The sequence below is a fragment of the Phragmites australis genome, chromosome 5 (assembly GCF_958298935.1).
Source record: "Phragmites australis chromosome 5, lpPhrAust1.1, whole genome shotgun sequence".
In the NCBI taxonomy this organism is placed as follows: Eukaryota; Viridiplantae; Streptophyta; class Magnoliopsida; order Poales; family Poaceae; genus Phragmites; species Phragmites australis.
The window spans coordinates 45,514,324-45,535,829 of record NC_084925.1 but is presented as its reverse complement, the minus strand read 5'-3'; the positions used below and the strand labels follow the sequence as shown (position 1 = coordinate 45,535,829).

General features: G+C 40.3%; 3 protein-coding genes across 4 annotated transcripts; all 3 read right to left on the bottom strand.

The window, feature by feature from the left end:
- Positions 1-5,490: 5,490 nt before the first annotated feature.
- LOC133920011 (uncharacterized) lies at positions 5,491-10,327 on the bottom strand. Of its 2 annotated transcripts, XM_062364623.1 has the most exons (9): positions 9,866-10,325; positions 8,661-8,833; positions 8,380-8,561; positions 8,001-8,285; positions 7,846-7,904; positions 7,693-7,729; positions 7,547-7,618; positions 6,287-6,611; positions 5,491-6,181 (listed from the first exon to the last, which is right to left on the bottom strand). In XM_062364623.1, exons 1-9 carry the CDS (start codon positions 10,056-10,058, stop codon positions 5,777-5,779), a joined length of 1,731 nt encoding a protein of 576 aa, XP_062220607.1. In that variant the 5' UTR covers positions 10,059-10,325; the 3' UTR covers positions 5,491-5,776. The 2 variants fall into 2 exon arrangements, with proteins under 2 accessions (XP_062220607.1, XP_062220608.1); XM_062364624.1 differs by lacking the exon at positions 8,380-8,561 and having other exon boundaries at positions 8,001-8,305; positions 9,866-10,327.
- Positions 10,328-14,351: 4,024 nt separating this feature from the next.
- Positions 14,352-15,032, bottom strand: LOC133917758 (uncharacterized). The gene is made up of 2 exons (XM_062361619.1): positions 14,817-15,032; positions 14,352-14,719 (listed from the first exon to the last, which is right to left on the bottom strand). Exons 1-2 carry the CDS (start codon positions 14,940-14,942, stop codon positions 14,561-14,563), a joined length of 285 nt encoding a protein of 94 aa, XP_062217603.1. The 5' UTR covers positions 14,943-15,032; the 3' UTR covers positions 14,352-14,560.
- A 1,216-nt stretch (positions 15,033-16,248) lies between these two features.
- LOC133920009 (probable protein phosphatase 2C 27) lies at positions 16,249-20,338 on the bottom strand. Its single transcript, XM_062364622.1, has 4 exons — positions 19,835-20,338; positions 18,183-18,383; positions 17,686-17,897; positions 16,249-17,134 (listed from the first exon to the last, which is right to left on the bottom strand). The coding sequence occupies exons 1-4, from the start codon at positions 19,913-19,915 to the stop codon at positions 16,567-16,569; spliced, it is 1,062 nt and encodes a 353-aa protein (XP_062220606.1). The 5' UTR covers positions 19,916-20,338; the 3' UTR covers positions 16,249-16,566.
- Positions 20,339-21,506: the final 1,168 nt, after the last annotated feature.

The window sequence follows — 21,506 nt, the reverse complement described above, 5'->3', positions numbered from 1 at the left end:
TTAGCGAACATCTTAGTTTTGTTTTTGCCATTGATTTTACAATTTATTGTTCGTTTTGCCATTTGTTTTTTGTTTTTTTATTGGTTTTGAAATTTCCTGTTCATTTTTTCCATTTGTTTTTCGTTTTTGACAATGGAAAAAACAATTGGAAGTAGCAAAAATGAACAATAAATTAATAAATTGATGACTACCGGGATGATTCCTGATAATGAATCCGGAGTATATTAGATGATAGACGCGTTGATCTGCATTTTTTATGGTTGTATATCGAACCGGACCCAAGAACATAAGAATATATCCATGTTTAGGCCTCTCGTGAGGTAATAGCTCTATGATCTGTGTATTATCTTATAAATTAGATGAACTTATTACAAAATGTGTTTTCTTGTAAGATGTTCATACAAATAAATCATACCAAAATAGATGAGATAAATACATTCGACAAAGCCTAACTATTCCTAGACCATCATGACGATGAGTAAGCACGCTCACCCAGCTCTAGTCGTTCTGTACGTCCTGTATCATCACCGAACGCCATCACGCTCACCTGTTAGACCATCTCATGGCATTAAATGCTAAGAGACGGGTCACTGCAATACCACATCGTCCCACGACCATACCTCGTTGAAAGCGAACGCTTATGAAAGAAAAATACTCGAGTGGTAACATTAAATGAGACTTAACTAGTTAAGTGAGTATCTACCCTGTGACGTGCTGGTCGCACAAGCCTTGCTCGGGTCATGCGATGAGGCCGCAGTCTTGACAATACGTACTACCGACTGACATTTGATGGTGCAGGGCCTACCTCGTGGGTACCCCTTATCGATTTTACAATTTGTTGTTCATTTTGCCATTTGTTTTTTTGTTTGTTTTTGTCATTGGTTTTGCAATTTGTTTTTCCTTTTTATTTCATTTGTTGTATGTTTTTGCCATCAGTAACATCCTGGTTTTAGAATTTGCAATTTTTTTAAAAGTTTTCAAGATTATTGAATAGATTTACGAGTAGAATAAGTTTAAAACCTATTTTCATAAATAATCAATCAATATAGATTACTATTTTTTTATGCATTGCATGCTAAGTTTTGTTAGGAGTCAGATAAATGCATTAGAATTCTTTTTTCTTTCTCTTTGGTGTTTTAAGTGAAAAAAAGTTTTGAAAAGATTTTTAGAAAACTCAATAGTGAATAAATTAATGATCTTAATGATTGGAATTCAAAATTCTTAAATTCATCATCTATTCAATTTTCGATCATAACTGATTCTTCTTTAGTATAATTCAAATCTTATCTAAATCCTTGTTTAAAGTCAATCTTTTCTTTTCCTCAAATCCTATCCAAATCCAAATTCAAATTTCTTATTTACCCTCATTCTTATTTAAGCACATCTTTCATTTCTCTCAAAATTCACTCTGAGCCCATATCAAATTCAAACCCGATTTAAGTTTCTTTGTAAAAGTTCTTTTCTAAAATCCTATATATGTCTAAAGTTCCCTTGGACCCAATATTTTATCCTAGCCTAAACTCTTGACTGGCACACAAGTCTTGTAATAGCCCCCAACAAAAAGGATATATGAAATCTATAGATATTCATGGAGTTCTAGACAGCATCATCTTTCAACGCAGTTTCGGAGTACAAGACGATCTCAAATACAAATCTTGATAAAACCAAAGTTGTAAATCTTGTTGAGAGATTCGATTGGCACCTATGGAAGTCCACTTTTAGACAATGGAGCTAGGAGTTATGACCCTCTAAATTAGTGCTGAGCAGATAAGTCCGAGTTCAAACAGTTTATCTTGTGACGTATTTTTTGAAATTAAGATGGAGTTTTCAGAAGTTATAATGAATACCAAAGTTGTATATCTTTTTGAGTACTATAATATAGAGTCAAGAAACCTCCAATTAGGAGTTCGGACCTAGAGATATTATCCTTAGAATATATCATGTATTAACTTGTCCTTGATATAAGCATATATATCATTATTCTTCTGTATACTTGCTAAGTACGTTATGTGCTCACACTTGCTATTTTTTCTATACCATGTGACATGTGCGGTGTTGCTCAGTGAGAGAATATGTTAAAGATTGTTAAGATGAGGTTGATGAACATAGCATTTTTCAGGTCATGACTGTGCACCATCAATCCCAACCCAGGTTCATAAATTTATTGAAAACCACGAATTTTAAGCCGTTTTTGACAAATTCGGTTCACACCCCATTCAGAATGCGACCGCATTTCGGTCCGATTCAAAATCAGAATTAAAAAATGAAAATTTGACAAAATACATCCGGTTTCTACCGATTTTCACCAAATTCATACAGATATTCGCGAATTTTAGAGAATTCGTCGGTCACTGTATTTCGGTGGCAGAACGAATTTGTGAACCTGATCCCAACACAAACCGAAACGCAAATCCACTGCAACTCTCCTCCGGAAAAATGAAATCGAGATCAAGCATCTCTATCACGTGTTCAATGCAGAAAGAGTCGACACGATTTGGCCAAACCAGTGACAGTAAGCAGCCAATGACACGGCGATGAGAAGGCGAGAGAACAATCCTGAAGCCTTGAGCAGTGCACGGCTCCTCCTTCTGGTCCAGGTCCCTCGACGATAGGCTAAAGTTATTGTTCGTCTGAAAAGAAGGCACACGTTACTGCAATACGCCCTTCCGAGAAATTCTACTACGTAATCATTACATGAATTAATTTGTGCAACCAACTAACAAAAACATTATGTTATAAGTTGTAAAAAATTCAAACAAAGATATGATAGTGTAGAGCATGCTATTATCTACCATTTCATAAATTTTGAACTTAAATAATAACTTGTACAAAGAGAAAAAAAACAGAAATTTTGATGGTACACTTGTTTAAGTAGGTAATAGCATGCTTACGCTATCATATTTTTATTGAAATTTTTTATAACTCCTACCATGTAGTTTTGATTGATCGAGTACACAAATTGATTTGTGTAACCGTTAGAAGATAGAAACTTTCCTGGTCACCGGTTGCGTAGCAACTCCGACCTGCATTGCACACATCAGATGTCATGTAACCAAGTCACGGTCAGGTCGCCGTTGACATGTGCATACACCTGGACGAAGGGCAAGGCTGCCGATAAGACTAAACAAAGGGCTCAGTCAAAGCAAAAAGGTGCTTAGTAATCGTGCACGGTTACCAGTTGATTCTGGCACTCGATGACTACTCCGTATACAGTAGACTAGTGGAGTACTGTATTTCCATTTGGATGCCACTGAGAAGCTGCGAGCTACTAGCTGGGGAAGAATGAAGGTGCTCCCGGCAACTGTCGCAACAGCTACCAACCTGAGGCAAGTTGAGATGTATATGTATTACTGAACTTTGTCGTTGATATGTGAGCTTATAACGCGCGATATCACGAGAATCCTCGTCCAGTTGAGACGTGCGTGCTGAAGAAAAAGTTCAGGTGCAGTGCACTATTGGTGCAGCTGGAGACTTTTGGAGGCAGGCAAATCAAATTGGTCGATCGAGGAAGCACAAGTGCATCTCCTATGAACAAGGTTTGCCTTGTGACCGGTCCACCAAAGTACCCACGGAAATTAATCAGATACGGCACTTTCCACATTAGTATCTATATTTTTAAAATGAATATGAATATAAATTTGAATATTGTCGAATACTAGTACGAATTAAATTGTTCAAATCCAAATATTTATTTACTTCGGTTGATTGTGAATATCTTACAGCTCTAACGACAAATTCCAGAACAATGACTTTATATAACATAGGCACATGGCGATTCAACGTAAAAAACCATATATTTTAGTTGTTTACGGATCTCACGAGCCATGGCTAATAACAAATTAACATTCGATAGCATATATAACTATGTATCAACCAGTTATTGGCCATTAATATGAACTATCATTTCTTCCTACTTCTATTATACTACTTTCATTTTCAAATAGATGTCATCCTAGAATATGTGCAGTTAAATTTTAGAATTTTTGATCATTAATATACATAAAATTATTAAGATTTGACACATAAAAATGATAGTAATGAATTTATCATGAAAAATACTTTAACATCGTCATATTTTTATCAAACATATTTGTCGAAGAACATATCGATGTTCTAAATGACAAGTAAAAAAGAACAGATGTAGTATAACTAAGTGGTCCATGACAAATAGTAGTACTTTCACTACAAGAAATCTCGCCTCCTATGAAAAAAAAACTTAATGATGAAAATAGTGGTTTATTATTGATCTTAAAAATTTCGTCATTAAGCTGGAGTAGGGCAGTCTGGGCAGGCAATTTTGCGACAACCAACGTTTTTTCTTCATAAACTGCACAACAATCTATGACGTTTTGTATTTTTCGTCATATTTGTGATGATCGGTACACAATTCGTCACAGGAAATTCAAACGGACTCTCCAAAATTTTGACGGTCGTTCAAAAATTGAAACGATTAGATTGGATTAAGGACTCGTTTGGTAGAATTCTTTCTAATTCAAATTCTCTACGGGGAGTGATTCTCTGGAGGAAATGATTTTGTGGTTGAAAGTGATTCTTTAATGATTCTCTAAAATAAAATATATGGAGAAAGTGATTCTCTACGGGAAGTGAATCCGGAGAAGCTGCTTTTTTCAACTCCCCAACTTTTAGTTCATTTCAGAGAATTAATCCCACGGATTCCACTCAGAGAGCTAAAAGCTGAAAGCTGCTATTTGTCAGAGCTCCCCTAATTTCAACTAAAGAGCTGTTTTGAAAGCTCTGCCAAACAGATCTTAAAAGGACTAGAGCTGCAGTTGGGGATTTCAGGTCCAAGGTCCTATTCTTACGGTCTCTTCTTTCCTTGAACAGAGGAAGGGAGACTTGAGCCTCTGCAGATATCGTTCTAGAATTGGATCATTTTCCTTGCAATTGTTCATTCCTTTAGTCGTAGCTGACGCTGAACTAGCATTTTGATGCACATTTGGCCGTAAATCAATCAAGTCCTGTGCTGATTTGATTACAAGGATGACACCCATCTTGGTTACAAGGATGAGCACCGGTCAGTATCTCACGAGGTATACCACCGCAGGTACTCTTGGTATTTGCCGTGAGATGTAACAGCTTACTCAGAGGAGGTCAGAGAAGCTCGGATGAGGAGGATTGTCATAAATGGCCTCAGACTCCAATATGATGGGTTTTATGGCCGCAGGGAGGAGATGACCTACACAGCTACACTACCATCCCTAGTGCAGTTGGATTTTGCTCGTATATGTAGGTCGAGATAAAAGCGAGCAGAGTTGTATATTGTTTTAAGAAAAAATGTTACTATATCACACACTCTCTCCTACTTTATTAAAATACCACCGAGCTGTGTTAATGACATGTGGAACCGAGAAGATGATGCAGTTTCGCCTCGCATCGCCAGTCGCCGGTGCCTTCGCAGTCTCTCAACCTTAAATTACATGGATTCAGATGCATCTCATCCATTTTGGAATGTGGCCTATGGAACATCAATGGTCACCAAGGGGGCAACAATGCTATATGAACATGCAGCTCTTTAAGATCATGGCTATACATACGTCACCAATCCGAACACCAACAGAAACGCCAACGACAACCGAGGGCTATCTGAACTCTCTAAAGTTCAAGAGCCACAAGCAAGTTGAAAGATGCTACATCCCTAACATTACCAACAAAATGCGCATCAAAGTTTGGAAAATAAAATAAAATCGCCAAGCAAGTAAGCAACAAACAATCATGGCCACAACCACTAGTATGGCCAGACATGGGAACAGTCATATCAAGCGTTCGGAACCGTTGGAGCAGGCTTGTCTTCCATTGGGTACTGCTGGTGCCCGGCAATGAAATGCTTGTTGTAGGCACGGTGGCGCCGCTCCCTCGCGTAGATCACCCAGAAGATCAGGGACAGCATCACAGCCGATGAGACCATCACCAGGCCGACGTACACCCACTTGCTGTACCGCTGCAGGCCAGGGCAGTAGTTCAGGTTGATGGTCGTGAACGTGTCACGCACAAAGGTGCAGTCCTCCAGCTGAATGAGGAAAGGGCCGTACTGATACAGCCCCTGGCTCACGTTCACTCCGGCCGCCATCTGACCGTAGATCCTGGGGGTGACACGCCCCACCGTGGTGCAAATCTCAGCTCCTGAGACAGTAGTGGTCTGGCATTCAAAGCTCTTCCAAACCTGCAGTTTTTATGAAGAAAGATGAATCAATGTTGTTCAGTGCTCACCAAATGTTGTGACCAGGGAGCAATGGAACAAGATAACCAGAGATAACCACAGAATTACCTGGGTTGCATTGTCCAAGGTAACCTCTCCTCTGGTGCAGGTGCGATTACTCAGGTCAGGAGTGAATGGATTGCAGAGCGTAGGCATCAATGGCCCCGACTGGTTGTAGTAGAAAGGTGTTGTCATTGGAGGGAAGTTTCTATTTGACACGTTGGTGATCACCTGGTTGACCAGATTCACTAGCTGGAAAGTGACTTGCCTGCTTCTATACAGGGACTCGTTCGCAGTAGCAGGTTCAACACAGGGAATAATATCATCCAGGGCAGTGTGTTCTGTTGGATGAGCAACCCACTCATCCATTGCAACACACGTATCTGAAACAACACTGTTATGACAGAAAAGATGAGATTCAGGTATCAAAAGGGGAACACAGTTAGTTAATCATAAAGGTTGCCCTTAAGAGGGTAGACAATTTTGCCAAGAGTCAAGATCCTGATAATTATATGTAGATATTCCAACAGCCCCAGTTCTGTTTTCAGCTTTACTACTGAGAGTAACATGTTAATATACAATTACTTACAAATTTCACCAATAAAAAATATTAACTTGCAATAAATACAAAAGTTGTTCCCGTGCAAGTAATATTTTCCAGAGACCATAGTTTGGAGTCTAAACTTGAAAGATAAAATGTGCCGTACATGATTAGACATGAAGCTTCAAAGTGAATTGCGATATAACATTGCAAGCAAAAGTGCAGCTACAACTAAATAGCAATAATTTCGTTTACAAACTAAGCCCCTTGGACCTAAGCAATCGTAAAAAAATGAAAAAAAATGGTGGAGGGCAAGAAAGATGTAAGGTTATAAACAACAGTAAACAATCCAAGTAATTGGGAAGATTAGGCCGTTGGGGTTCAAATGCATAATAATGTGCAAAAACGCCTAGAGTCATGCAAGGATGTAGCCCCTGACCCAAGTCCAAGATGACATTGGATAGGTAGTTGCAATGCATCATGATACCAGGTTGTGAATGCAGTCTACAAATGCTTGAAATACAAGCGCTAGATCATGGGCATGCCACCATGCTCCAAACATGACATACATCAATTTGAAACAGGCCTGGGCCTAAAACCAAATGACTGGCACCAATCTGTTTGAGATTCTTGGTTGTAAGTATAAGCTGGTTATCTACAATTACTTAGATGGACTTGGGCTGCAACTCAGCGGAAAACACATACAGCAACACATCAATCGAATGGACCAGGTGCGTATTAACCAAGTTTGGAATATACAGTATTGCAACATTTGTTAGAATTCTTACTTGTGCAGAAGAAGGAAGACACCACACAGGATAAATGTCCCAGTAACCAGTATCCATCCAATAACAACCAAGCTGCAAAAAAGTTGGAAAATGAATGATATCTACAGTTTATTAAAACAATATCATAAACAAAGATACCAACTTACACGGAGACAAGGAATTCCAGCCCAAAGATGGATAACACTGGTAAAGCCAAGCATTACCATGTTAGCATAAATATAGCCAGCTTTTGTTCATAAATGTACAAAACCACGACCATTTTCTGTCCAGTATGAAAAAAAAAAACTATGAGCACTTACAGAAGCCAATAAATGCCAAGAGAAGCATTACCGCCGCAATGACAATCAAAGCAACCCGCCTGAAATAAAATTTGTCAGCCGCGTAAACAATATACATTCTCCTATCAGTTGCATCGTTCAGAGGAGATTGTGATGGTAAGGGAAAAAACACTTACACTTGATTCAGCAATTTATTTATCTTCTCAGAATTATCTGTTGTTCTGGTAGCAAGATCAGTAGCTGATGAGTTCAACTTTCCTTGAATATCATTGATCTGATTTTGCACATCAGAGGGCAGCAAGAATCTTCCTATGTCAACCTTCTTCGCAGCAGATAAACTATCAGATAGGTTACTAAGGTTGTCGACAGTATAATTCGCCTGGCTAACAACAAATTTCAGAGTAGTTGTTGTGCTTTTGTGGAATTTGCCCTGGCCATCATATAACATAACACATCCAGCACTGGTAGTATTGAATGAAACCTGATCAGCAAATACAACTCAAAATATATGCAAGAACTCGGCAAAATGGGATAATATAGAAGAATGAAGCTTACATTGCGGCACAAGTGAATAATATTAGAAGTATCAATGATAAGGCATATGCTGTTCGAGAGTACTTGTAACTGTGATGCGGACAACAACAATGATGGCAGCAAATCCCGAGCATAACTAGAAAAAAGAGTACAAACCACGCCAGGGCAATGCCGAACAGTGGAATTGCTGTATATCCAACGGACTACAAACAAAATAATCAGAGCAACGAATATCATAAAATAGCAAGCAACAAATGTAAGCAGACAATGGAGGTGCAATTTTAGTTTTCAAAGGGACTTACAGCCCAATAGTGCAGTTCGCTGATATTCCAGCCCCCCGGGTATTTCCTGAAACCATTCAAGGGATCCTTTCGGTATGTCCTATCTGCTGCCAATACAAAGGAGCTATTTGTAGTGATGTTTGTGTCAACAGGAGCTTCAGCAATAGACCTCCTTGCCACCAAGCCATATCTATCTGCTTTTGAAAATTAGAATTCGTTGTCACGCCCAGGTAAACATGGGAAAAAAAGATCAATCTTCCAACCAGAGAATACATGATAATAGTTTTTTCCCCTCTGGTGATCTAATACAAATTCTTTTTTTTCACGCACTGCTGCACTGGTCCGTTTATATCATTTTCTGTCTGTCAGTGCCAATCTGCAAAATCACAATGGGCACTGCACACTCACTAATCAAAAGTCCAGAACTCGAACAGAGCCATATTATCATGTTCTCTTTAAATTAAAATTCTGATGAGTAAAAGCTAGATATTTGAGGGTAAGAAAGGACTACATTTTGAAAAATCGAACAAGAAATGGCTAGCTGAATCACCTACAGAACATTACAACACTCAGATACCTAAAGCGACAAAGTGTTAACATATAAATGAATTGTGGATGGAGTAAGCGGGGTGGAGGCACCACAGTGACAGTGACAGAAGACTGGACTCGAAACCCCATCTTGAAAAACAAACAATTTCGGAACAATATAGGTTCAAAACAAGCCCTTGAAGCTGAAGAAAACTGATGCAGTTTCACAGGAATGAAAAAAAAAGGTGACAGAAATTGACACTGGCAAGATGCTAATACCATCTTCTTTTTTCAAAAAACAAAAGAAAATCACAATATAAGAAGAGAACTGCAAGACACTAACATAGTAGAAAAAACCGGAGTATTTTTACAAAAAAAAGGCACAGATTGATCGAGAACAGCACACATAGCCCAGAACCAAAAGAATATATGGTAGAACATAGGGTTATTTTTAAGAAAAAATTATAAGCACAAAGAAAAAGACAAGAAACACATGGGCAACAACCTGAGGACCACAGCACACTGAAAAACCGGGGGAATATTTCCGCATCAAGAATCCGACTTCATTCGATGATACTAAAAAAATTCCATGTTTTTTCAAGAACTAGACCGAAAGGAAAGAAGGGTACACATAGATGGGGCAAAAACACCGCAAAATCGTACTGGATAAAAAAAAAAGCAGGTAAAGGGACAAGAACCTGAGTCGAGCGCCCTCTGGAACTCGCGCGGAGCATGGAAGGACGGACCGGGATGGGTCGCGCAGAATGGCAGGGCGACGAGCAGCAGCAGCGAGAGGCGGACGAGGGAAACGGGCAATGCCATGGCCAAGCCGGCCGCCGTCCCTCTTCCCCGCGTGAACCCAACAAGATCGCACCACCTTTTGCCCCTCATCAAGAAGATAAGAACGAACAAAAGCTTCAAGCGGAAGGGGGAGGGGGGGGGGTAAGGAGGATTCTTTTGTGCTTTTGCTCCTCCCTGTTTGCCTTTCGGAATGGAATTGCCCTGGGGTTAACGGGGATTTCGCTTTCTTTCTTTCTTTTTGGGATTAGTAGATGCTTTAAGGCTGGGATTTGGCTTTGGTGACAGAGATCTAGGGCCGCATATGTGTTGTGTACTTGTGTTGGGCTCGGTGTCAGTGCGCGTGTTCTTCCCAAACTACCAAGGGGAACGGTGGTTGGTGCATGTCTTAATTAGGTTTACGAGATGCAGTATTTTAGTGTTTAGTTGTCAATACCATTTTTAGAGTTTAGTCTACGGGATGCAAAATTACTATGCGATACAAGTCTAGCTCTCGAAAAAAGATTTTAATTGTGTTTTTACAGAGCCAAGATGTAGACCTAGCTTAGCTAATGATAGTATCAGTATATAATTAATAAATATTAACTCATATTAGTATATTTTAAATTAGACTAATACTTAATATGATAAATTAAATACTATAGAGTGTATTTATGTAAAATAAACATCATACTAATATTTATTTTTTTATTTTAATCTTATATAATATATACTTATATAGATAACTAACCATAATATCTTATCGTCTAGACTGAGCATGTACCATCAACTAAATAAATTACTACTATATATACCTAACCTAATTAAAATGAATCTGACTCACAAATGGAGTAATAAGCAAACTATTATTACGCCCGTCTGCTTTCGCTGGAACACGAACTTCACGTGAACCGTTCAAGTTTTGCACGACGTGCTCCAAGCCAAATCCAAGATAGCCAAATTTCATAGTCTGACATTTCAATCGCCTCTTTCTGAACAAATTACTCCATTTGCCCGTACAATCACAAGGGCAGTACGGGAAGAGGACCAATGATGTCCTCCTTGGGAAAGTGATTTGGATTGGGATTTGATATTTTTGATGTGATGCCCTACCATTATTTGTCTTACAGCCCTGAGCGCACTTAAAATAGAATAATTAGGGCGCGCGAATCGAGTTTGCTTAGTTGCGAGGGGATCGGCGGGGCTCGGCAGTACAAGTGGAAACGGTTCATTAGAGCCGAACAGTATCGTAAACAGTGTTACAAGTCTAAGTAAACAGTAATCTGTAGTAACTTGCTGTATATAAAAATTGGGTACGTAATTACTGTTTGTGAAATACTATGTAGGAGATTACTGTTTATGCAGTTATTGTTTACTAAACAACTGTTTGCAGACCCTCACAAAGTTAAGTCATGACTACTGTTTACCCTGTGACTTACCTTACTATGCCAATGCTGCTTCGTTCAGGAGTAATAATTGCCTAATCTCATACGATTACTACTAATTGTGTTTCTGTCACGTAGCACGAGCTAGCTGGTATGGTCGGCCTTACGATTTGTTCAGGAGTACTGAAGCAAGCTGTGACGATGATCATTTTCTCGTTGTTTATTGGACGAATTCCTTCTATGCCATAAAAGAAATAGCTCTTCCTTTCATACCATAAAAAATTTCAAACTTTTTTATCTACCAACATTTCAAAATTTCAAAGTTTGGTTATAATGCTTTATTTATATGCATGTTTATCATTGCATATAAATAGAACATTACAAACAAACTCATTTTTTTACCATATAATTTAGAATTGAAAATAATTTTAAAAATCAGTTCATCATATAAGAAAAATATTAATAAATTTTACAAGATTTTATTTGAGATCGTAACAATTATTAAAAATTATAAAAATAATTTTTGATAATTTTAGTTTAAATTTTACATAGGATTTTCAATAAATCTAATTAAAATATGTTGCATATGAGTTATAGAACATGTAAAAAATTCTAAGATTTTGGAGGAACACAAGACCAATTCGTCTTGTGAACACTACCCATAAACAGTCTTATGTACAGTGATTTTCGATGGAGTTCTTGTAAAAGTTGCCCAGGGAAAGAAAGATAAAAATAATGGTAGATAAACCAGTTCGAATTTTTTTATAGCATAGGGGGAATTTGTCCTTGTCTATTCTCTCATTTCCCGTGATTATGCGCCGACGAGCTGATTAACTGACTGCTTAAGTGCTTAGATTATGAGAGACGCTCCACGTGCCGCTCCCAGCTGTATGGTATGTGCCGCGCGCAGTTCAAGCTTTTCAAGTGTAGAAATACTCCTTTGTTATAAATACATTCATTTTAAATAAGATTTACTCAAATTTTTAAAATGTTGGTTAATAGTAGTTTTTAAAATATTTAGTTTAAAAACTTAAAATTATATGTATAGATTTATCTTAAAAAATACTTTTTATAATATTACAAATCACATAATTACTAGATAAATTACTCCTGCAGGTTGTTGAAGGACGTGCGGCAGCAAGATGTGATTCTCCGCCGGTTAGGGATACAAGTTTCATGTTTTATTATTATTAGATCGACTTAAAACTTAATAAATAAACTATAAATTCACTCCTAACTAATTAAGGTTAGAAAAAAATAAACTAATTAGTAATTCAAAACTACCTATTGATACCACTTGCATCTCTACCGCAGGTTGTGTCGTCCACGACCTCTCGTGTTTGTTTTGTTTAGTAGGGTGCTACTCCTCCTTTTGCTTTTGAATTCAAGTTTGTCTTCTTCACCTGCAAGGCTTAAGACGCCGTTGAGGTTGGTACACGTACGTCGGCCTTGAACCTCCATGGTCTTGTTGCGTTTCTCTCTGCGATACCGCGAAAGCAAATTAAGGCAGAAGCGGCCGATGCCAACGACGTCGACCAGCGCGCTGACGACGGCGAGATTGGTTGCACCTGCACTCCGGTCGTTGCCTTCAACCGCGCGACCCATCGATGGGAGCGGAGCGAGCGGCTGGCATGGACGCCAACGCTCGTCTCCGTTCTGAGCTGAGACCGTGCGGCTGCGGGGCAGCCCATGCCGATTGCCGAGGCCTCCAGCCTGACACCTTGCCCCGGCCCCCGGGTGGAATTTTTTATTTTTCGCCGCTCCCATGGGTCGCCACGGTAGATAGGCCATGAGATGCTATAGCCACGGCCTGGTCTGCGCCCAGCTACTGTCCCTCGTGCGTGTCATGCAGTAGCAGCAGCCTCTTGCTCGTGCCCGTCACAAGCATATCGATTGCGAAAAATCAGTAAGCTAATAGCACATACAATTAATTATATTTTATCTGGATTCTTTATTTAGTGATTTTATTTTATAATAACTTGATTTTTTAAGACCATATTTGATTTAGATCCTTTTTTTCTATTCTAACCACAATTTCAATTATTATTTATTTTATTTTATTTGGATTCTTGATTTAGATATTTTGTTTCCCAAATCTTATGAAAATCGAGCTGCTACATTTCTATAATTTTTAATTTCGAATTTAGCTATTTATTAATTGTATTTGATATCGACTCTTTGGTTTAATCTAGACATGCTCGTAACAATGAGTGGTCTAAATTTTTTTAATTAATATGATAATTTAGCGATCTTGAGAGCAAACATGATGACTCCTTAATAGATGTGATCGGCAATAGTATGTGCACCCATTTCTTCGAGAGTACAAGTTGGACACACACAAGCACGAAGTACACCTCTACGCACTGTTTCCTCTAGTCGTGCGCCACATTCTTTTCCCTCTTCCTTTTTCACCTTTGAGAACGTCATCGGCTGCAGCACTTAGCTGTGTCGGCTCCAAAAAGATGGCTGCCCAATCATCAACTGATAATTAGGCACGTGGAGAAGGTATAAGAATTCTTTAGTGCACCGTCCGGCCCGGACATAAGGTACGGTGCTTGGTGAAGAGCCGAAGAACACTGCAGCAAATCCGGCAATGCAGAGCACTTGTCCTGTCGTGCTGCCCCAAAGTACGCTCGGAATGTTGGAGTGGGTACTGGACGGCCATTGACGCGTAACAACGTCGTTTGCGCTCATATCATCGATAACAGCGTCGGCGCCCCATCCCTTGGAGCAATTTACAACTACCGACCAACCAATTACCATTGATAACAGGTCAGCAGCTCATCACCTTAAGGGCACAAAACAAATTTTGTCCTGGAATGTGCCAAGAAGAAAGAGTCTGCGCGGTTAGCTTATTGTTTGCTGATATCTCTACTGCACGTCTGCACTTGCTGTTCTGCTCAACCAGTCGCTACCGATCGACACAATGAATGAATGTTACTGAAACTCTGAAACTTTGCTGTTCTCTGCAGTAACATGATAATCGCATCGTTATCGCTGCACAAGCTTGCACTGACAGCATCTTGCGGTGTTTAGTACTATCGTCGAGAAGTTAGTACATCAAAACTGTTGCTTTTCCCTTCAATATGTGAAAAGGAAAAAATAAAACTGTCTGCTCGCTAATCAAGCAGATTACGGTAACTATTGCAGCCTACAGCTACTGCCTAGCTAGTACCTAGCCTGTTTTTGCACAAAGGGAACAAGCTGAGCAAGCAGGGATCGATGTTTCGCTCAGTGGTGCCTAGGTTCATGAACACTAGCGCCGTAGTAGTCTTCGTGGAATTCAGGTAGCCTGTGCGCTGTTGCCCTGACCTCTTTTCCAGCGACGCTTCTCTTGGTCTCGCCTAACGAGTTAGCAGGAGCATCCTTCACCATGTTCTCGTTTGATTTCTGTTTAATCACAAGAACGCAAGTACGTTAGCATCTGCAGAAATGGCAATCCCATGAACGGATCCAGAGATTCAGACACCGAATCAGGATCACTTACATTGACCGTTTGCTGGCTGACCACGGCACGGCTCTCAGCATCCAACCTGATGGCTTCAACCTCCATGGTCGTCAGCAACAGAAGCAGGAAGCAGACGGCAGTAGCCAATGCCAAGGAAGTCCTCATTTGGTGTTGAAGAGAGTAAGAGACTGAGACTGGGAAGAGACTTCAGAGAGCACTATCACTTTCCTCCTCTCTCAGCTCAGCTCAGCTCAGCTCAGTTGGAAGTAGAAGCTAGCAACAGGCAAAGTGGTTTGAGCCATTTTGACCTATGACATGTCATATTTATACATATTGCTTCAGAACATCACCCTGGCCCATCCCAGTACTTGGTGTACTAATGTCTATCAGGATTCAGGAGTGGGTTGTCTACAACTACAACATATAAAAACTACTTGTGCTGTCTGTATCATTGTCGCTAACTCATATCCAAGCAAAACGCTAACTTAGTATATAGTACCCCTGTCACCCTTTAGGGAAGGATGCCTGCACAAAAATTGGGCCGTGTTTAGGCCGCTGGTCCCTGGATTAGGTATACTAATGCAGAGCTTGCAAGCACTAAACGCAGGTGACCGGCCATCACAAAGTGGTCAGGTTTCCTGTTTGGTCTCAGGCGCTGCGTACATCATCCCCTGGAAAGTTGCGTGCTTGTCTCGCCACTGATCTACAGAGGCTGCGTATTTGTTCGCGTGTTTCTTCAGAAAGCGTGCACGGGGAGAAGAGAACACGCCTGGTAACCTGGGCTGGCTCATCTGGACATAGGGTTTAGATGTTTCTGAGTGTGACCAACACATGTCCTGAGAGAGAAAAATGTTGTCGGTTGCAGGTAAGAATGAAGTGAGACATTGACCTGGGCCATGCTACCATGTCACAAAAGCAGGTGCAGCAGTTTTGGGATAAGTGTCAGGAGAGGACATGGGAGCTAATGCTAGGGTAGGAGGGTGGATTGATAGAAGATTGCCTGCAAAACAAGCATCAAAAGCTGCGTCGGCGCACGGGCGGGCGAATCCCAGTTGACCGGAGTTCACAGTCACGCGCATGTACAGAGCGAGCTCAGAGGCATCGGCAGGTCTGTCACATCTGAACTCCATCGACCAGACTCATGAAGACCTACTTTGTAACCGATTGATTTCGATGGTTTGTTATGGCCCGTCGGATGGTACCCTGTGACATCAGTCAAATCTTGTCCAGGTTTCCCTGTCAGATATCGCTCAGGTTTCTTGGTTAAGTTGTTGTCAGTACCGGTACACCTTCGCAAACTCTTCCCAAAACAGGATGGTCGCTGTTTCACGTTTTTCACCTCGTAAGCGTCTGTTACTGAAAAAACTTTTCATAACAGTAACAAAACTGATCACCAGTAAAGTAACAGGAACAAAATGTGTCTGCGGTGCACATGGTCAGTAATGCCAAATCAATGGAGGTGCACATCTCATGATAGAACATTAGTTCGATTGCACTGACTCCCATCATAGTTTATTTACAAAAAAATCAAGGGAAAACATCGCGTAATGAGCCACAAAGACCCCTGGATGCACATTGCTAACTCGTCCTTACCTAGCTCCAGCTTAATTATTTACAAGGGACGCCTCACAATTGGCTAGTGAGATCTTATGTTCGTTGGTTTATTCTCAGACAAGAATAGTCACCGGCATGTCGACAATTGATAAACAGCAGCAAGATACCGAAATCTCTACTTACAGTTAACACTCAGCAATGTAGCACAACATCAAGGCTGGCAACAATAGCGCTGTCACTGGCCTTCCAGGAGCAGTCTTAGGTTGTGAAGCCCTTCAGCTGATATGCTCCGTGCAACCCTACCTGTTCTGTTCACTCTGATCTGGGGAGGGGCCTCCTGGTGGAAAGAGACCATCACCGCTGTTAGGTTATCTGTGGCACCTCGCCTTATTGCCTCGTCGACGATCTCCCGGCAACACAATCTCAAGTCATTGTGGTCTTGGAGCTTCCTTCGTGCAAAGTCCACAACATTTTGGTTTGAGAAGAAGTCCCAGATGCCATCACTGCCTATTATCAAGAACTCATCATCCTTGGTCAACGTGATCATCTTAAGTTCTGGTTCAGCGCTCAAGGGACCTCCTGGCTTGCCCATCTCTTTCATGCCCTCGAGATGCCAGTCACCAAGTGCTCTAGTGACTGCCAACTGGCCATTCAAATAACCATCATCGACATAGCCACCAAGTGATTCTACACGCTTCCTTTCATTGATGCAGCAAGTCCTGTGGTCCTTGGACATTTCAATGGCGGTGCCACGCCGCGAAAGGACGGCTCGGCAGTCACCAGCATTAGCGACCAGAAGGGACCTGCACAAGATATGATAACAGTTAGCATTGGTAATAACTCTAAATAACAAAACAATAGGCATCCTTCAAGCTGAAAGAACTCTGGCCACTCTAGATCAAAGTAATACTGCAATTTGTACATCGTGCTCGCCTAGTTGAGATCGAAGGTCCTAGGCTCTAGTACCAGAGAAATATTTCAGAATTTAATGACCTAGGGTTGCAACATTGATGAAAATTTTGATGCTCTTGGAGTAGGCTTTGAAAGAAAGACAATCCAAATAAACCCAAAAATGGAGTTCAGAGACCTCCAGTATATCTCAAAAGCATACTAAACTGACTCTGAAAACAGGCATGGAAATAGTTGTACACTTAAGAGGCAGACTTGGCATGCCCAGAAACTGGTCGAAACCTAAGGTGAAATGAAACTCTAATGCATTAATTTTCTTATTAGATTTTGCAGGGGGTTTTTAGATCAATTATACAGTTTTCCGTTACTTGATTCATCAACAACACAATAAGTCAATAAGTCAACAACACCATAATCAGAGAGTCAGTTGAATGTGAAGGGATACCTTCCAAAAATCATTGCCGTAAGGGCAGTAGTTCCGGAAGAAAGTGCCTTGTGATGAGAGCATGTCTCTGCAAACTTACTATCAGTTTGCACAAATGACCTCTTGACTACCTTCTCAAGCTCAAGAGGAAAATCAGCATCTTCAACGATGACTCGTGGCAAGTTATCACGAACATAATGGGCGGCATCTTTACCACCATGTCCATCAAAGACCTGTGAATAGGAGGAAAAATGATTCAGAGAACAACCATAGGACATTTAATGATTCATGCAAGTATGCAACTATGGTGATGCAACTCTCTAACTGCTACTGCTAGAAGGAATTAACACACTCCCAATTGCTACCAAACAAAGTACTGAATTTTTTTGCTATGCGGTAGGCACATTATAGAATCAGAGTGCATTAAAACAAAGGAAAATTGTTGCAATAGAACTAAAAGTCACACGATTTCCTGGTCGAAGTAGGAATGAAATATTGAAGAGTGAACAGGCAACTACCCCATAGAAAGAAATTACTTCATCATCCACAGAGTTATTGCCAAAATTCTTTGCCAGATCAGAGATGCACACATGGGTATCTTCCATGTAATCACGACCTCCAATATCAGACCAATCCCCTGATCGGATACATGGGACAAAGTTGCTCAACTTAGTATGCTTGAAATCAACAGATACTGTGTTCTCACAGATTCTCTCCATCTGCAGATTACCCAAAAAGGATTAGAACGTGGTGAAAAACAAACAAATAAGAAATAACTCCAAGAAAAATAAGCACTACACAAGATTCGATCAAGAAACCATGAAAGGAACAGGTTAATCCCAAGCCAATGAGACAAAAAGTCTACTCCCGCACTCCCACTTAGCCAAGAACTGAAATTCCCTAGAGATACGTTGTTACCATCACATAGAAAGCGCAATACTTATAGTAAGTAGTAATACAGCTAGTTGAAAGGGACATAGAAACAGAAGTAAAATTCAGTAAAGTCAGTAACAGAAGGCAAACCCTTATTGGACAGGAAAGGCTACAAGTAACCATTTCTAGAGAAGGCAATCATAAACAAAACTACCAAGAATGCACAAAAGTACTACATGGCTGCTTGTCTTTCAAACAAAAGCTTATAACATCATATAAACTTGACAAAGGAGCAAACAACTGTGACAATATGATAGGACAACAGAAACTGCGGTTGTTACTCCCTGTTGAGTTAATTAGCAGAGCCATGTAAAGCCTACAGGTGTACATTCTTGGGCACCACTCCACTTCCTGTCTGCAACACCAAGTAAAGGGACAAAGCTACCCCATTAAGGTATAAAGGGTACCACGGGCCATCAGATGATATTATGTACTTGAGAGTTATGGAGAGCATGGATCACTAAGAACTGTCCAAAACCGTGTCCAATCAGGAGGCTTAACAGCATAAACCTTAACATTTTCTCTTGACCTCAACTAAGAAAGAAGTAAAGTACCAGCTAAAATATACCAGTACTAAATGTTCTACTTGTACATGTAAAGAACATACTAGATGATGAATCATCTGGCGTTTGACTTTGATCTGAGAAGTAAATCAAGTACTTGTACCTAGTGAACTTTGCAGTACAGATTTATTCTGATTGGTAAAACAAAAGGTTGCAGGTAAAACCGTACATCACATGCAAGTATCATATCACAATTTCATCATGGAATCAAAAGTACAAAGGAACAACGCAATGCAGAAACAAACAATTCGTCCGCTGCTAGGACGACCACAAAGACTGTATTTTTACGCAACCGGAATTTGTACTAGAAACTTCTCCCCGTTGAACAAGTCAGAGCATCTTCCTTTTCACACCTAGTGCGTGAGAGAAACTGCTTAAAATTGGGGAGTTCTTTAATTCCATTGGTGCTTCAATAAATAACTAATATATCCTACTTTGCTCCAGATTTTAAGCGAAAGAAACGAGAAGCATTTAACCATAAAAAAAGTGAACCCGAAGCAACCATCACAGCTTGGTTTCTTCTCCTCAACCGATCGACCCCTGACTGACGGAACCCGCCGAATCACCAACCAAAGAAAAGCACCGAATTCGACAAGCGAAAACCACAACAAATCACAAACGCTGCATCAAGAACTCCTAAAAATGGAGGTGAGAAGTAGAACTGGGTTACCCACCGCGAAATCCTCCGGTCTGTCGATCTCCTGGTCTCTGAAACCGAGCCTTCCTCCTGCGTCCTCCAGTCCCTCCACGCACATGCCGGGGTGCCGCACAATCCTAAACGAAAAGCACGAGCCCTCCTCGCTCTCCTCGACGCAACGCAAAGCGCAAGAACTGCGAGTCCTAGCCGGACAGGGGGGAACTAAAAGGCAGGAGCAGGGGGATAAGAGGGAGGCGATCGAACCCGAGGCGGAGGAAAGGAGGAAGGCCGAGACGGAGAAAGCGAGCAGGAATCCGAGTGGGAGGGTAATGGGAGGAGCTTATCTGCGGGAGATGTGATTTAGAAGGAATTAACGGGAGCGATTTGGTTAGGCGATTGATTGCGTCTGTGCTGCTGCTGCTGCTGGTTGGAACGAACGAGAGCCGAGAGGGGGAGGGGAGGGCGATGAGGGATTTGAGGAAGGGGGCGAGAACAGAAAAGCACGTGGCCAGCGCGCGAGATTTTTTATGGGTGGTGTTTCCCGCCTTTTTTTTTTGGTCTGCGGGTTGGGTGGGTCTCCGGTCTCGGGGCTACTTCACAAGGATTTTTCGTTTTCCACGGGTTGGTTGAGAGCAAATCAAAATTTTAAAATAATATTATTCCCAAATTTTTTAAGAAAATCAGCCACCATAGCAAAACCACCCCATCCACTAAAAAATAATGATACCCACATAGAACAAAAAAATGAATGACAGTCAATTAGCTAGCTCTCTATCTTTAAAGTTCTGTTTGTTTGGACTTCTGTTTCTAGTTTCTCTAAAAAAACAATATTTTTTGTTTTTTAAAATATTGCTGTTGGATTTTAGCTGTTGAATTTTATAATAATTTTTTAGCTTCTCAGCACACTACTTCTCAGAAAAAATTACTTTCAACTAGCTTCTCACCTTCGAGTTTATTTCCTGAAAAATAGTCTTCTGGCTTCTACAAAAATCACTTTGCAGCAAAATTGTTTGTTTAGGTTTCTAGCTTATGACAGAAACAGACTGAAACAAATAGGCTCTAAGTCATATCTGTTTTAGCTTTTGACTGTATTCTGCTTCTTAAAAACTAAAAGCTGAAATAAATAGGGTTTTAAAAAGCTGATTTCTGATAAAATAAACTAATAATTGAGAAGATAATTAAGAGTGACTTTTCTGATTTTTTATGGGCTAAAAACTTAAAAAAAAAATCGTAAAAATCAAATGCTAGAAACGAGCTTTCAGTAGAAGCCAAAAAACCACAGCCCAAACAAGTATGCTTTTGGTCCTATTCAACAGTACTACTATCTATCTTCATAGGATATTCTGTTCCAGGAAGTGTAAATAATAATCTCGTTTGAGGAAGTGCTTTAATTTGGAATAAGTTTTTCATAACATCATACTCTCGCGGAGAGGTGAACATACGTTACAGCAGAAATATATTTCAAAGACTGTGTTTGTAACTAAAATGCTACCATCTTGGAAAGAGTAAAGCACGTGGAAATCATAAGACGCTGCATGGATTTAAGAAAAATCACTGACATTGGCAGGTATGCAAAATATAACACTAGGTGATGGTAAAGGCACTTGGAGTGACAGGCTACGCTTATTAGGTGCTTTTGAGAGCAAGCGCAAGATACACAAGTTGAACGTGAGGCTGTTATTTCTTGGATCTTAGTCCTTTTGAAGCGA

Coding starts and splice junctions, on each gene's coding strand:
- LOC133920011 (XM_062364623.1), bottom strand. CDS start 10,058: ATGAGGGGCAAAAGGTGGTGCGATCTTGTTGGGTTCACGCGGGGAAGA. Junction 8,286..8,379: donor TTATTCACTTGTGCCGCAAT/GTAAGCTTCATT, acceptor CAATACTACCAG/TGCTGGATGTGTTATGTTAT. Junction 6,612..7,546: donor GTCTTCCTTCTTCTGCACAA/GTAAGAATTCTA, acceptor CTGTCATAACAG/TGTTGTTTCAGATACGTGTG.
- LOC133917758 (XM_062361619.1), bottom strand. CDS start 14,942: ATGAGGACTTCCTTGGCATTGGCTACTGCCGTCTGCTTCCTGCTTCTG. Junction 14,720..14,816: donor TCAGCCAGCAAACGGTCAAT/GTAAGTGATCCT, acceptor GTGATTAAACAG/AAATCAAACGAGAACATGGT.
- LOC133920009 (XM_062364622.1), bottom strand. CDS start 19,915: ATGTGCGTGGAGGGACTGGAGGACGCAGGAGGAAGGCTCGGTTTCAGA. Junction 17,898..18,182: donor AAGTAATTTCTTTCTATGGG/GTAGTTGCCTGT, acceptor TCCTATTCACAG/GTCTTTGATGGACATGGTGG. Junction 17,135..17,685: donor ACGGCAATGATTTTTGGAAG/GTATCCCTTCAC, acceptor TATCTTGTGCAG/GTCCCTTCTGGTCGCTAATG.